The 16,049-nt window shown below is 40.9% G+C and overlaps 1 protein-coding gene across 1 annotated transcript in view; it reads left to right on the top strand.

The window, feature by feature from the left end:
• Nucleotides 1-4,236: 4,236 nt before the first annotated feature.
• The window catches only part of esyt3 (extended synaptotagmin-like protein 3), a 31,790-nt gene continuing 19,977 nt past the window's right edge, over nucleotides 4,237-16,049 (top strand). The window contains exons 1-4 of the mRNA XM_063006352.1: nucleotides 4,237-4,518; nucleotides 13,306-13,347; nucleotides 14,053-14,187; nucleotides 14,315-14,391. Of these exons, the coding sequence (XP_062862422.1) occupies nucleotides 4,237-4,518; nucleotides 13,306-13,347; nucleotides 14,053-14,187; nucleotides 14,315-14,391 (536 nt within the window). The remainder of the gene's footprint in view (nucleotides 4,519-13,305; nucleotides 13,348-14,052; nucleotides 14,188-14,314; nucleotides 14,392-16,049) is intronic.

Here is a 16,049-nt window from a genome sequence, read left to right as displayed (position 1 = left end):
AACTGTTATTAGTTACTTATTCCAACTTCCACTAGCTGAAGCTAAAGCTGTAAATAAATCCTGTATTTATATATGTGAGTAAGTAAGTGTGTGTGTATGCGGTCTTAATAACTCAGTTGTTTGTTTGTATTGTAACAATCTGAACTGAACTGTCTACACTAGCGTATCAGCACCACTTTCTCCAAGTTGTCGTTGCTAAGGCCGTTACCAAGGAGACGTAGTGCCTCGCGGAACGAGTTCTGATTGGTCGAGCCGTTGCTAAGCCGGGCACTAGGAGAACACGCTCTTGTTGGACAATAACAAAGTCTCTTGGCATTCGCTTGCATGCTCTGGGTCGCGGTGGACCCGGTACCACCGGGGAACGCAGCCACTTGAACGACTTTTAATCATTAGCGCGTTAACACTTGCCATTTTAGCATTTATCAGAGGCTTTTATCCAAAACAGTCGTGACCAAATACAATCACAAAATACAGTTGAAGGTATAAAGCCTAATTCAGGGGCCCAACAGTGGCAACCTGGCAGGTGAGGTGTGAACAGACCACCTTCTGATTACTGGACCCATTTCAACCTTTTGCATGTTTTCGATAGGAAGGAGGAAACCCACTCAAACACGAGGAGAACATGCAAAACTCAAACAATGTTCGTTTATTAGGATTTTTATATATATATATATATATATATATTTTTTCTTTATGCATTTTATCCCCTTTTTCGTGCGTCCAATTGCCCGATTGCGTCATGCTTCCTCTCCACCAATGCCGATCCCTGCTCTGATTGAGGAGAACGAAGCTAACCCACGCCCCCTCCGAACATCTTATCACCTACACTTGACGAGTGCAGTGCAGCTCAGCGATGTGTACGGAGAGCCACACCCTCTACCGCACTCCTTCCCCATCTCCGTGCAGGCGCCACCAACCAGCCAGCAGAGGTCGTAATAGCACTAGTCTGAGAGAGAGTCCCCATCCGGCTTAGTCCTGCCCCTACCTGAACAACAGGCCAATCGTTGTTCAGGTGGCCGCTCAGCCTCAGCTGGCAGGCAGAGCCGAGATTCGATACGATGTATTCAAGATCCCAGCTCTGGTTCCAGCGTGTGTTTTACCGCTGTGCCACCTGAGCGGCTGTTTATTAGGATTTTAATGTCATGTTTTACAATTTGGTTACATTCATGACAGGAACGGTAGTTACTCATTACACAAGATTCATCAGTTCACAAGGTTATATCAGACACAGTCATGGACAATTTAGTGTCTCCAATTCACCTCACTTGCATGTCTTTGGACTGTGGGAGGAAACCGGAGCACCCGGAGTAAACCCAAGCAGAGAGGGGGAGACCATGCAAGCTCCACACAGAAAGAACCCGGACCTTCTTGCTGTGAGAACAATGCTGTCAAACATTGATTAAGCCTGTTCCAGGTGTGTGAGGCACCCACTCTACCAGCCACCCAATTAATAGAACGTTTATCCTATGTGTAGGCTATTATATATTAAACAAGTATTTACTTATTTGTACTTTTCTTAGTCATTTATTTTGAAGAAATGCTGCATTTGGTCAGGGTCGCGATGCATCTGGTATAATAGTGCAAGAAGTTTAAGTTTAAACATGATTAAAAATCCCAACAACACTCCTACACCAGAATAATACACACTAACATGTCATTACTATGCAGTGACCCATACATCATCTGGTCAGTCAGTGTTTTTGGGAGATGGACTACAGTCAGTAAATGTATAACCACAAGGTTATGAGCTTATAAAATGTTCAATGTATGGACCAGACATGTGTACCTGATAAAATGCTCTGAGTGTAAAGCTTGGTTTGTGGTATAGGCATCTATTGTGATCTTTAAATGATCCACTAGAGGGCAGCAGTGACCGTGTTTCTAATCTCAGTACATTCACATTAATGCATTTTAACTTTGTTTATACAAGAAAAGTTTCTCATTTAAAAGATAATGTGCATCTAGTCGCTGTTTAAAATCAAAATAAAACGTATTTTGTTTTTAGAATACCTCAATGAATGCAACTACTCTGGAATTAATGCCATCACTGTAATAATCTGACTTAAAGTATGCAAACAACAAAGTGTTCTATAAACAAATGGCTTAGGAAAACAGTTTGGCTAAAACAGAATCAGTAATCAGATTACATCCGAGCAGAGGAGTCAGAAAACAAACGAATTTATTAATTTAATCATAAACACATTTATCTATATAAGGCCTAAACTTCATGTGTAGTTGGATTGGTCATCAGCTGTGTTCCAGCTTTTTTATAAGGTTCATTCATTCATTTACATTTATTACCCATGTCATAGTAGTCAGGGTTACAATTAGTGCCACCCAAAAACAAGACGCAGTTAAATCTAGGTGTAATTTCACCTACTGTCATATTTATGGATTAAACCCTATGTTCCCAAAGGAAACCCATAGACCCTGAGGCAACATGGCAAACACCTTAGACAGTGACCTAGCCTAGATTCAAACCCATGTCCCAGGCCTTGCCGTGCCACAATGCAGCCCATATCAATATCTAAAAACTCATTAGCAATTTTAGCAAATTCACATTGGCACCGGTGTCACCGCCACTGCCCAACACCAGCGACAGGTGAAACGTTGGCGTTAAGCTCTGTTCTTGTTGGCAATTCTTAAGGTACTGAACTAATAATCAGAAAGTTGCCGGTTCAAGCCCCACCACTGCCAGGTTGCCACTGTTGGGCCTTTGAGCAAGGCCCTTAACTCTCAATTGCTTAGACTGTGTACTGTAAGTCGCTTTGGATAAAAGCGTCTGCTAAATGCCAAAAATGTAAATGTAAATGTAATTCTAACAAAGTATGCAGGGAAGACCAGATGTCCATTTTCACTAAGTCCCAACCCAAATGTAGAGTTCAGTAATCATTTACAATACTAAAACATTTAAAATATTGAATATTTTACCAAGTGTTACAAAGTCATAACATAATTAAAAACTACTAATAATAAAAACTTAAAAACTTATTATAATAAAAACAAGTACACCATCTGCTGTCAATGTGCTACATAAAAAGGACTAATGTGCAAGTCTATGAAAGGAATCTGTGTAACCTTGGGGAATTAAATATTGTTAGCCAAGAGGAATGGGCCAGAATGAACCTATGCTGCAAAAAGTCAGTTATTTTTGATTGTAGACACTTCGAAGCTGACAACAGTCTTGCCAGTTACTTTTATTACTATAATTGTTATTATTATTATTATTATTTTAGTGTCTGGATGCTTAATTGTATCTCAGTCAGTAAAAAGTGGGTTCATTTATGTGGGCAGACCTTAAGAGAACGACCTGCTAATAGCGACCGGGTGCAAGGGTCAAGCATTCCATTTAAATGTGTACAGTATAACTGAATCAATTTTTTCCTTTTGCACTGACCAGCTTGTTTTTTTATATACATTATACAGCACCCCCGGAGCCGAGAGGTTTAGGAACCTTGCTCAAGGGCCCAACAGTGGCAACATGGTGTTTGTTTGTTTGTTTATTAGGATTTCAACATCATGTTTTACACTTTGGTTACATTCATGACAGGAACGGTAGTTATTCATTACACAAGATTCATCAGTTCACGAGGTTATATCGAACACAGTCATGGACAATTTAGTATCTCCAATTCACCTCACTTGCATGTCTTTGGACTATGGGAGGAAACCGGAGCACCCGGAGGAAACCCACGCAGACACGGGGAGAACATGCACACAAAAAGGACCTGGACCACCCCACCAGGGGATCGAACCCAGGACCTTCTCAACATGGTGTAGCCAGCCTTTTAATTAATAGCCCATTGCATGACCACTGAGCTGCACTGTCCTAATCAAACCCAGATCCAGTAGTGCATGCAGCACCCACCCATGCCACCGTGCCAGCTGCAGCGTGTAGTAATTGTATACCTGCAGCCTCCACTGAGACAGTAAGGAGGAACACGGGCGTTCCTCCACCTATTAGTATCAGGTGAGAAACAAATCTCAGTCCAACTGAATGCATGCAACGCGGAAGTCAACAAGCTTTTGGATCGCACTCGCAGTTCGTTTACTTTGCTTTAACTCCACCTGATCTGGAGAAACATCAGGACAGTTCAGAAGTGGTCAGGGTTCCTGGAGCGCACGCATCTCAAACCGCGTCCACAATCGTGGACAAGAGTGGATTTCAGGAGGAGATGAGGAGATGCTTTCCCTGATGGATTTTTAATCAGCAAACAACTGCGTCCAAAACAAAACATGGAGAGTGAGAAGGAGCTGAGCACCGGGGATGTGAACCGGGTTCTGACCGAGTTCGGGATGTTTGTGCTGCGGGGGGCAGTGCTGCTCTGGCCGGTGTATGTGTGTGGAGCGCTGGGTCTGAGTGCTAGCTGGCTCGTGCTGTCGGTGCTGCTGTGGGGACTGTGGGAGAAAAACAGGCAACGTAAGGGCCGGCGAGTCAACGATGCCATTCACTTCGTGGAGAACGAGGGGCATGTGATCCAGAAAGAGATGGTACAGACGCTCAACTCTCCCGCATGGGTGGGTACAGCTGAAAGAAAGGAGTGGGCGATGTATCGTTTGTGCATCGTTATCGCGATGTTATTTTATACCACTTAATGACCACTTAGTCATTGGTGCTATACCTATGGTGGCAAGGTGGTGGACCTAGTAGAGTACATTTAAAATATTAAAAACACAATTAAAACTTAATCAAACACTATCAATGTTAACAGTTATATTCATAAGATACAATCATAATAAAACAAGTACAACTTGAACTATAAAGTTTTACTAAGTTACTAAGACAAATTTGCAAGTCTATCAAAGGAACCCATATAACTTTGGGGAATTAAATATGGTTATCCAAGAGAGATGAGCCAAAAATGAACCACTATGCTGCAAAAAGCCAGTTGTTATTATTATTATTATTATTATTATTATTATTTATTATTATGATTATTATTTTATTATTATTATTATTAATATTATTATTATTATTATTATTATTATTATTGTTATTATTATTGTTTTAGAGTTTGTATCTCAATTAGTAAAAAGTGTGTTCATTTTATGTGGACAGGCTTATTATAAATAAGCAAACTACTAATAGTGACCGGATGCAAGGGTCAGGAAGTACATTTAGACATGCACAGTACAGTTTCTTCTTTTGCATAGACCAGCTTGTTCTTTTATTTAAATACATTATACTGCACCCCTGGAGCCGAGAGGTTTAACGACTTTATAGTGGCCATATTGTGTAGCCAGGATTTGAACTCTTAGCTTTTTAATTGATAGCCCATTGCCTGACCACTGAGGTGCACTGTCTCACCCGCCTGGGTGGGTACAGCTGAATGCAAAGGGGTGTGCGATGTATCGTTTGTGCATCTTTATCGTGATGTTATTTTATACCACTTAAGTCTGGCAAAAATTAATGATTGGTGCTATACCTAGGGTGGAACAGTGGTGGACCTAGTAGAGTACATTTAAAATATTAAAAAAATATTACAAAAAAAAAAAGGTTACAGAATCATAACACAATTCAAAACTTAAACAAACACTTTTAATGTTAACAGTTATATTCATAAAATACAATCATAATAAATAAAAAGTACAACTTGAACTATAAAGTTTTAGCAAGTTTTAAATTTCTATCTGCTGTCCAGGTGCTAAATAAAAAGACAAATTTGCAAGTCTATTAACTTTGGGAAATTAAATATGGTTATCCAGGAAAGATGGGCCAATATGATTATAGATTATAGATAGATATGGCCAATAGATTAACCAATATGCTTCAAAAAGCCAATTATTATTATTATTATTATTATTATTGTTATTTTAGAGTCTGGATGCTAGATCGTATCTCAAGTAGTGATGTGGACAGGCTTATAACAAGAAAACAAACTACTAATAGTGACCGGATTCAAGGGTCAGAAAGTACAGTTTTTATTTTGCATAGACCAGCTTGGTTTTTTATACATTATACTGCACTCTGGAGCCGAGAGATTTAAGGGCTTTGCTCAAGGGCCCAACAGTGGCCACTTTGTTTAGCCTGGATTCAAACTCTCAACCTTTTAATGAATAGCCCATTGCTGGACCACTGAGGTGCACTGTCTCACCCACCAGGGTGGGTACTGCTGAAAAGAGGGGGTGCCATGTAAAAGTTGGTGAGATTGGTGCTATAACTAGGCTGGCATGGTGGTGGAGCGTGTAAAGTGAGAAGACCAGAGTTCTAATACGTTCTAAATTTCAAGGATTTCAATCCACTGACAAGGTGCGATGATAAAGTCTGAAAGGCTTTGAAAAGGAAAGCCTTTGAAAGCCACTGAAAGGACCCTCGTCAACTTTTTGAAATTAGGGTTGGAAGCCCAAGAGCAGTGGGCCAAAACTAAACTACAACTGCAACTTTTTATTGTAGATGCTTCAAAGCTGTAATCTCCAACAACAGCACTGAAACAAAGACTACTGTTATTAACAATCACTCTTTGTGAGGAGTTGCAGATGTTCTCCTTATGCTGTGTAAGTTTTTCTTTATGTACTCTAGGCATTCTGGTTTCTTCCCACCTTTGAAAATAGGCAAAGGTTAAATTGGTGATTCGAACTGAATGGGAAAGTGTGTGTTTGTGTGTGTGTGTGTGTGTGTGTGTGTGTGTGTGTGCTGCCCTGCAATTAACTGATGGCATCTCTTGTCCAGGTTGTAATCCTAATTTGCACCCTAATTTGCACGCAGGTGCTGGGCCACTCTACCAGCTATGCCAAAATCTCTTTGTCTGTGGGAATAGCAATGTGGTTCCTGAGGTCCTTAGTGGTTTTCCTTCAACCACCTTGGTTTCGCTCCAAAACCAACTTTGGTTTTTCTTTCCAAAACATGCAGAATGTGATTTGGTGAGTGAGTGAGTATAAGTGTGTTCCATCCTATGATGGATTGGCACCTTGTCTAGGGTGTGTTTTTGCCCTGCATTAGGTGTTTTACTGGTGGAACCAGACCCATCATGATCCTGACCAGGATAAAGCACTTGGAAAAATACTAGTGAACTCTAGTATTGAACACAGTAATTTACTAACAATTTGCGGTATGTAAAATATGTAGTTTACTGGTCCTGGTACTTTTAACACCCAAGAGTGATGCCAACAGTACACCTATTTGTCAAATGTGTGAGCATAGCACCACTGGGTGAAACAAATTGACATATTACGCAAGATTTCTGCCAGAAGCAAAGCTTCTATTGAATGAACCTCAGTGGTGAATTATTTCACAAGGCAGGATTAGGACTAATACTATGTGGCCAAGACTATGTGGGCGCCTGATCGTAAGCTTGTTAGACACCCTATTCAAAAATCATAGACATTAATATAAACTTGAACCCTTTTGCTTGTGCCTCATTCTCAAGATTTCGACATGTGCTTGAGTTTATTTGTGAACAAGTCAAAATAGCATTTGTGAGCCCAGCCATTGACGCTGGATGAGGACTGGCTTGCAATCAGCATTTCAGTTCATCCTAAGGGTGTTCTGTGTGGTTGGGACTCTTATTATGGCCTTATTATAAACTGGCTTCTCTAAACTGAATTTATGTGTATGTTAGTGAGTAGGTAAATGTATTATTGCTAGACATCCAGTGGCTCTCTGCATATGCAGATGAAGCACATGCTAGCCCTCAACTACTCAGATAGGTAGAGTTCCTAAAGTGTGGAAGCTTATTCATTTATTCATTGTCTGTTGTACCATCGCTTTATCCTATTTAGGGTCACGGTGGGTACAATTAATTGGGCGAAAGTTAGGAGACACCATGGACAGGTCACTAGTGCATCGCAGGGCAAACACACAAACCTCTAGGCAATTTTAGTTTGCATGTTCTCCTCGTGTCTGTGTGGGTTTCCTTCGGGTGCTCCGATTTCCTCCCACAATCCAAAGACATGCAAGTGAGGTGAATTGGAGTTACAAAATTGTCCATGACTGTGTTTAATATAACCTTGTGAACTGATAAATCTTGTGTAACATTAATCCTAATGAATAAATAAATATGCAAGGATTGGTTACTTCTGCATGAATTTGCAAATGCAAATTACTCCCTAGACAGTAAAAAGCAACATAGACAGATCTACAGTGGTCAGTGTTTACTGATATTTATGTATATTTATGTGTTTTTATTACAAACTAGCTGTTTTAGCATGACTACGCCTCCTTGCTCAAAGCCATGTCACTAAAGACGTGGTTTGATGAGTCTCGTGTGGAGGATCTCCAAAGGCTTGCGCAAAGCTTTGACCTCAAACCATTTTAAATGCCTTCTCATCTAACGTTAATACCTGACCTCACAAAGGCTCTTTCAATGGAATAGGTAGAAATTTCTTCAAACCCACTTATCAGAAGAGTGGATGCTGTTACAGTCTTAAAGCAAGGGGAGACCATATTAATGCCCATGGTTTTGAAATGGAATGTCCAAAAGGCTAATGGCCGAGTGTCCCCAAGATATTTTATTATATCTTAGCCACTCTGAAACCCTGGGTGCAAAACAGGAGTTTATCCTAGCCTGGGGACATTTTGGAGCAGCTTATCTAGTTTCTGCACGTTTTGGGAGGTAGAAGAAGACTAGTGTGCTTAAAGTGGTAGCACAGCGGTTAGGGTACTGAACTGGTAATCAGTCTAAAGGTTGCTGCTTCAAACTCCACATCTGCTAAGTTGACACTGTTGGGCCCTTGAGCAAGGCCCTGAACCCTTAATTGCCTAAATTGTATTTGGTCTCAAATGAAAGCCGCTTCGGATAAATGCTGTATAATGTAAAGAAAACCTTTATTCATAGTGCAAGAACTCTGACCAGATTCTGACCATTGTTGACTATTAAACCCAGGTCCCAAGAACATACACAACCCAAGAACATGCACTACTGCGCTGTCATTTACATACGGTTTTTCATATTTCTAACCAATGAATGAAAATCGTTTGCATGTATGTTTCCGCTGATCCGCTTCAATTAACAAAAAGCTTTTGATGTAGAATTTCATTCAAAATATACAATTCAGGTCAAAATATTCCATTATGTTAAATAATAATACTCTTTATATTAAAGGTTTTCACTGAAATCCTTACTGCATTATGTAGAAATGTATTTACATTTGCATGTTATGTTTGCACTGTGCTCTACCGATGGGACCTGGTGTTTTCATGTTCTTACCCATCAGCTTCAGTTATCAGAGCGTGATTGCATTTACTGTATTAGATGTGTTTAAATAAGAAAGAATTAAAACTATGTTGACCTTGTTTCTATTCCTGTTTCATATATATCTTTATGATCTTAGATCTAGGATTTTGTGGTATTTCACTATTGTGTGTGTGTGTGCAGGGGTGTGGTTCTCATTATGTTGCCTGGGAACCTGACAGGCAAAGCCGGTTTTGCTTGTAAGCTCCACCTCTGTCTGTTGCTCTTGATGACGGGTAGATGGCGTAGCCCATGGTGACGCTGTCTGTGTGCATGTAACCCAAAGAAAGTAAACAAAACAACTGATCATCGCACAGTAGACATTAATTACCATGTAAAAAGTTTTCTGACCTTCAATCAAGTATTGACAAGCATGTGTGGAGTAATCAGAGCATGAGTGGTTTTGTGCAACCCTCATGCCATAATTAAAATACTTTGTAGGGAGAATTTAAACACTCCTCGTAATTATTAAGTTCAGGAATTTTAAACCACGCCCATCGAATCACGCCTTACTGAATATTTCTTGTATAATTTTGTCTCGAGCCAGTTTTACTGAGTGGGCACAAATGTCCATAGAACTACTTCAAAATCTTGTGAGAAGCCTTTTTGGAAGACTGTGGCTATTTGGCATTCGAAGTGTTACACTTTGGCACCTCTAGCGGTCACTCAATATTGGGACAAAAACTTTTCAAAAACTCTTTTCTGTTTCAGCCATAACAATTGCCTACAAATTATGTAAAGGAAATTATTTGCTTCCAATTATATTGCAGCAATAGTTTAGGGATGACCCTTTTCCTGTGTGCAGAGCAAGATTCATAAATCAATTTCCTCGGCTTCTTCCCATTAGGGGTCGCCGCCGGATCATGATCCGCATTATTGATTTGGCACAGTTTTTACACCAGATGCCCCTCCTGACACAACCCTCCCTATTTTATCAGGGCTTGGCACCAACACTACAATGCACTGGTTTGTGCATCCTAGCGGCTATGTACCTATAGGACAATTTAGTGTCTCCAATTAGCCTGGCTGCATGTTTTTGGACTGTGGGAGGAAACCGGAGCACCCGGAGGAAACCCACGCAGACACGGGGAGAACATGCAAACTCCAAACAGAAAGGACCCGAACTGTAGTGGTCTGCACAGAGCCCTGACCTCAGCCGGACTGAACGGCACTTGAGGCTTTTTTGACCGACATGAGTGCCCAGTCATGCATGCTCTTTTGACTGAATGGACACAACTTCCCACAGACATACTTCAAAGTCTTATGAGATGCCTTCTCTAAAAAGTTGCTGTTGTTAAAGCTGAAAAGATCACACAGAGGTCACTCTATTTTAATACAATTTGTTTTTGAAATCCAGCAAGCTCATGGTCAGGTGTCCAAATACCTTTGGCCATACAGTCAAGGACGGATTAAGGATAGTCTGGGCCCCTGGGCAAGTCATCTGCCAGGCTCATGTTCAGATCTGAAGGATATGCTGCAGCGAGTGAGTTAGCCTTTAAAGTGAGCTCACTGTTGGACATATTGTCAGGCATGAAAAGAACATCAAATAGCTCAGTTAAGTGTGTGTATGCATTCAAACTGCTTGAAATTGCTTGTCTTAAATTTAAATAATTGCAAAATTGCTAAATTAATTTGTGTCTCTGCGGTTAAGAGAAATTGAACATAATAATTTTGAAACAATACAAATTCAGAAACATTAAGTAAGGGCCTGAATCGCATATTTGCAACAAAACGTCTGTTATGAAATATGGTAGCTTGCCTGGCAATTTGTAGGTCCCTAGACAGTCAAGGGGCCCTCGTGATCAAGGGCCCTCTAATGGTATGCCCTGCTCTTTTCTAGGGCCCCCTGGTAGGGGCTCTCATAACCAGGGCCCTCTAAAAATATGCCCCCCTCTTTCCTAGGACCCCTAATAGCCAGAAGTCGAAGTCAGAGCAGTGCCACAACGCCTCATCCATTTTCATAAGGGGCCCAAAAGCATGGCTAGGGCCCAAAAGCATGGCTAGGGGCCCCAAAAGCATGGCTAGGGGCCCCAAAAGCATGGCTAGGGCCCCCAAGAGGCCCTGGGGTCAAAGTCCCTAATAGTCAGAGGATCCTTAAAATGGAGGGCCCTCGGAAATAAAAATATATTGTATCATAAATGTTGATAGGCATCGCAAAATGTTTTGAGCCAGGGTCCCCCCGGGGCCCCCTGACCTCAAGGGCCCCTGGGCGCTGGCCCCACTGGCCTGGTCAGTAATCCAGCCATGCATACAGTGTGTGTTTTTTTAAAGTTTAATGATATGGAATTTGGGTGACAAATATACAATAGTAGGCAAATAGACATGGGTAATTACTTTCATGGCTTACAGTAGCATTTTAGTAGAAGAATTAAAAAAATAGCAAATGACTTGGAGACTTAAAACAGACAGCCAAAGTAACAACTGCATTTTTGCTTATATTTAAATTCTCTAGCCAAATAACAGCCTCTGTGTCCTCAAGTTTTCCAAATGTAAAAATCAAAGTCTCGTCTTACAGAACATTCCCAAAGCTGCTTTGTTTACCCTGTTTATTGTGTATTACAGGCACTTGGGTGGCGCAGTTGTAAATGACTCTAGCCCACTATCGCTGGGTTCCAGGGTTTGAATTTCCAGCTGTGCTATTAATCAGTTGGGCATCTACATACACAGACATTATTGGGTCAAGGCCACATGATGGATTGGCGTCTTCTTTGGGGTGTGTTGCTGCCTGTGCTCCAGTGATTCCGGGGAAACCACCCCCCTAACAATAAAATGAAGTGTTCCACTATGACCCTGAGCAGCACAAAATAGTTGCTGATGAATGAATAAATAGTATTGAATAATTCATAGTCAGGTTAGGTACTAGTTTATTAGTGTACACTGCCCACTACCAGGGTACCAAGATGCTGAACTAATAATCCACTATAACCCTCAGCAGCAGAGGCGATTTAACCTGCCTGTGGGCCCAGGGGCTACGGCTGGTTGTGGGCCCCCACGTATAGTTTTCATAAAATCAGTACACAACGCAAGACAACAGAGTTCAGTGGCGTAACTAGGAGCTCATGGGCCCCAGTGCAAAAAATAATTAACGTTAAGCAGGTTACACAGATTCCCAAAATCCCTTGCTGTGCACTCACTGTGTATTGTGATTACATGTATTCTGATATTTCATTGTCTTTTAGTTATTTTTATATTTTACTTAACGAGAACATTGTCGTGTTTTTACTTTCGCTATCGCGGCACTTTACCGCTAGCATTAGCCACTTGCTACTGTAGAGGGTCGGCTCACCTAGCCGCTGTCCGGTGGGGATGTTACGGGTCTTTTGCTGTGCGGTGGTGAAGGTGTGGGAATTAAAGCACACGACAGGGTAGAGTCACTTTAACTGTTTAGTCAGGACTTCAATGAGCGTTACAACACTTTAGACCGACTAGTTCCAGAACCCGAACTTCAATGCTGGGACCATAAGGCGAGTCTCATAAACTAACTAACTACAGAACGTCCGAACACACATGTATAAACCTGGTGCTGCATTCTGATTGGCTGAGCTAAATGTCACTCACACACTAGCTCTAACATTCACATTGCTTAACTGAAACCACCAATCAGAATTACAGCAGCTCGTTAGAGTTTATCTAGCCAATCAACAGTCAGATATATGAATAACATGTAAATGATTTACAAAATAATTGGTTTGTAAGCTTCCCCATTCTTATTAACCAAAATAACTAACAAAATAAATAAAAAATAAAACAGCCTCAATTATTCGGGGCCCCTGGGCTGAAGCCCAGGTAAGCCCGTGCGTTAAATCGCCCCTGCTCAGCAGAACAAAACAGTTGCTGATGAATGAATGAATGAATGAATGGTATGGAATAATTCATAGTCAGGTTATGTATTAGTGTATTAGTGTACACTGTCCACTACAAGGGCACCAAGGTGCTGAACTAATAATCCACTATAACCCTCAGCAGAACAAAACAGTTGCCGATTAATAAATATCTGAAAAAGCATGCTATGTTTGATTATCATATTTACAACTGTTTTTTCAATACTTAAATATTGTCATTATTTACATAAATGATGTATGTAGTAGGTCGTCATATGTGTCCCACTTATCATGTCTTTATTCCTTCCCAACAGATTCAGTTTAGTGAAGTTGAGAAGGCTGCCTGGATTAACAAGGTAAGTAAACAAATAATGTAATGCTCCGTTAGTAGTGTGTTAATGCTCTGCTTATATTAACATATGTGTCAGCTTAAGAAAGATATTTGGGACACAAGTATGTTTACCCATGGTTGAGTATCTCTTTCCTTTATTAACACTTGTTAATTGTTTGGATGCAAGTTGTTTGTGGTGCGACCATACAGCGTGAGTGGGTGGCACTGTCACCTTACAGCAGAAAGGTCCTAGGTTCGATTTCCAGGTAGAGCGGCCCATATTCTTTCTGTGTGGAGTTTGCATGTTCTCCCTGTGTCTGAATGGGTTTCCTCCAGGAGTTTTGGTTTCCTCCTACAGTCCAAAGACATGCAGTTAAGTTAATTGTGCCTACTGAAAAATGTGAGTGTGTGTGTTTACCCTGTGATGGACTGGTGACATGTCCAGGGTGTTTCCTACATTTCGCCCTTTGAATCCTATCCACCAAAACCCTGGATAGGATAAAGCGCTGGTAAAACAGGCAGTGAATGAATGACTGGTCGACACAATTTCTGATTTATGAACTGGTAAATTCTTTCAGCAGGTTTTCACTGGTAGCAACAATAAACTGAAACCAGGCTTTCATTACATTAGATCTGTGAAACTAAATACTGTATGCACAGGTGACCATGTTCAGGCTCTATATAAAGTATAAACTGTTTGTTTGAATTTTTAAAGTGTTTTTTTTTTCAGATTCTTACCCATGCCTGGCCATTCTTTGGAGTCTTCATGGACAAGCTCTTGAGAGACAGCATCCAGCCAGCAATCAGACAATCCAGCCCTCATCTCAAAACCTTCAACTTCACCAGGGTCCACTTTGGTCATAGGGTGAGGATCACAAAAATTGACTTTATAATGCATGGTGGAATATTCATTATGATGTATATTTCTGTGAGCTTGCATAAGAGTGTGAGAGTCATTCATTAATGTTCACATCTGCCGGGTTGTGTTTCAGGCTCCATCCATTACCGGTGTGCAAGTGCACACTGATGAAGTGGACAAAAGGGAAGTCATCCTGGACCTTAAAATCACGTAAGTTCTGTAGAAAATGGCATTTTTATGCAGTAATGGACAAAATAACTGTAGATTATTAACAGCGTTTTGTCTTTGGGCCCAAATCACACCAGGTTTTATAATGTTAAACTCACATAAATGTCAGTGGTATTCATAGCATTATACACTGCCTGGCCAAAAAAAAGGTCACACACTCTAATATTTGGTTGGACCGCCTTTAGCTTTGATTACAGCACACATTCGCTGTGGCATCGTTTTCACAAGCTTCTGCAATGTCACAACATTTATTTCTGTCCAGAGTTGCATAAATTTTTCCCCAAGATCTTCTATTGATGATGGGAGATTTGTACCACTGCTCAAAGTCTTCTCCAGCACATCCCAAAGATTCTCAATGGGGTTCAGATCTGGACTCTGTGGTGGTCAATCCATGTGTGAACATGATGTCTCATGCTCCCTTAACCACTCTTTCACCATTTGAGCCCGATGAATCCTGGCATTGTCATCTTGGAATATGCCCGTGCCATCTGCCTGTGAAGAAAAAATCCATTGATGGAATAACCTGGTCGTTCAGTATATTCAGGTAGTCAGCTGACCTCATTGTTTGGGCACATAACGTTGCTGAACCTAGACCTGACCAACTGCAGCAACCCCAGATCATAGCACTGCCCCCACAGGCTTGTACGGTAGGCACTAGGCATGATGGGTGCATCACTTCAGCCGCCTCTCTTCTTACCCTGATGCGCCCATCACTCTGGAACAGGGTAAATCTGGACTCATCAGACCACATGACATTCTTCCATTGCTCCAGAGTCCAATCTTTATGCTCCCTAGCAAATTGAAGCCGTTGTTGCTCACTGACAAGTGGTTTTCTTAAGGCTGCACAGCTGTTTAGTCCCAATCCCTTGAGTTCCCTTCACATTGTGCGTGTGGAAATGCTCTTACTTTCACTATTAAACATATCCCTGAGTTTTACTGTAGTTTTTCTACCATTTGATTTTACCAAACCACATTCCTTCCTCGAAGATGATGTTTCCCCACTGTCCTTCCACTTTTTAATAATGCGTTAGACAGTTCTTAACCTAATTTTAGTAGTTTCAGCTTCTCCTTAGATGTTTTCTCTGTTTGTTGCATGCCAATAATTTACCCTTCTGAAACAGATTAACATCTTTTTTCTCGACCACAGGATGTGTCTTTCCACATGGTTGTTTAACAAATGAGAAGCTACTCACAGCATCAGTTAGGGTTAAATAACTTGTTGCCAGCTGAAACATAATCACCCATGCAGTAATTATTCAATGGGAGGCTCTTACCTATTTGCTTAGTTAAATCCAGGTGGTGACCCTTTTTTTGGCCAGGCAGTGTATTATCATACCTCGACCTTCAATGAATATAAAATTCACTAGTAAAACTGGTAAACACTGACCTGCAAATTAGTATCTGCAAATAGTAGAACAGCCTCTTAAGCAGGGGTGGTTCAGATTGATACACAGTTGATCCAAAGAGGTGAAATATTTAACATTCAGAATACAATTCAAGTGATTTAGGGTTAAAGGCCATGCTCTTGTTACGCAGGAGTATTGTGTATTCTAGTTCTCAAAGGGTCTTTAGACAACATATTAACTGCACATTTATCAAATGTATTCATAATAAATATTAATTTGCTTTTGTGTTACTTG

The sequence above is a fragment of the Trichomycterus rosablanca genome, chromosome 12 (assembly GCF_030014385.1).
Source record: "Trichomycterus rosablanca isolate fTriRos1 chromosome 12, fTriRos1.hap1, whole genome shotgun sequence".
Classification (NCBI taxonomy): Eukaryota; Metazoa; Chordata; class Actinopteri; order Siluriformes; family Trichomycteridae; genus Trichomycterus; species Trichomycterus rosablanca.
This window is presented reverse-complemented; position numbering and strand designations above follow the sequence as displayed.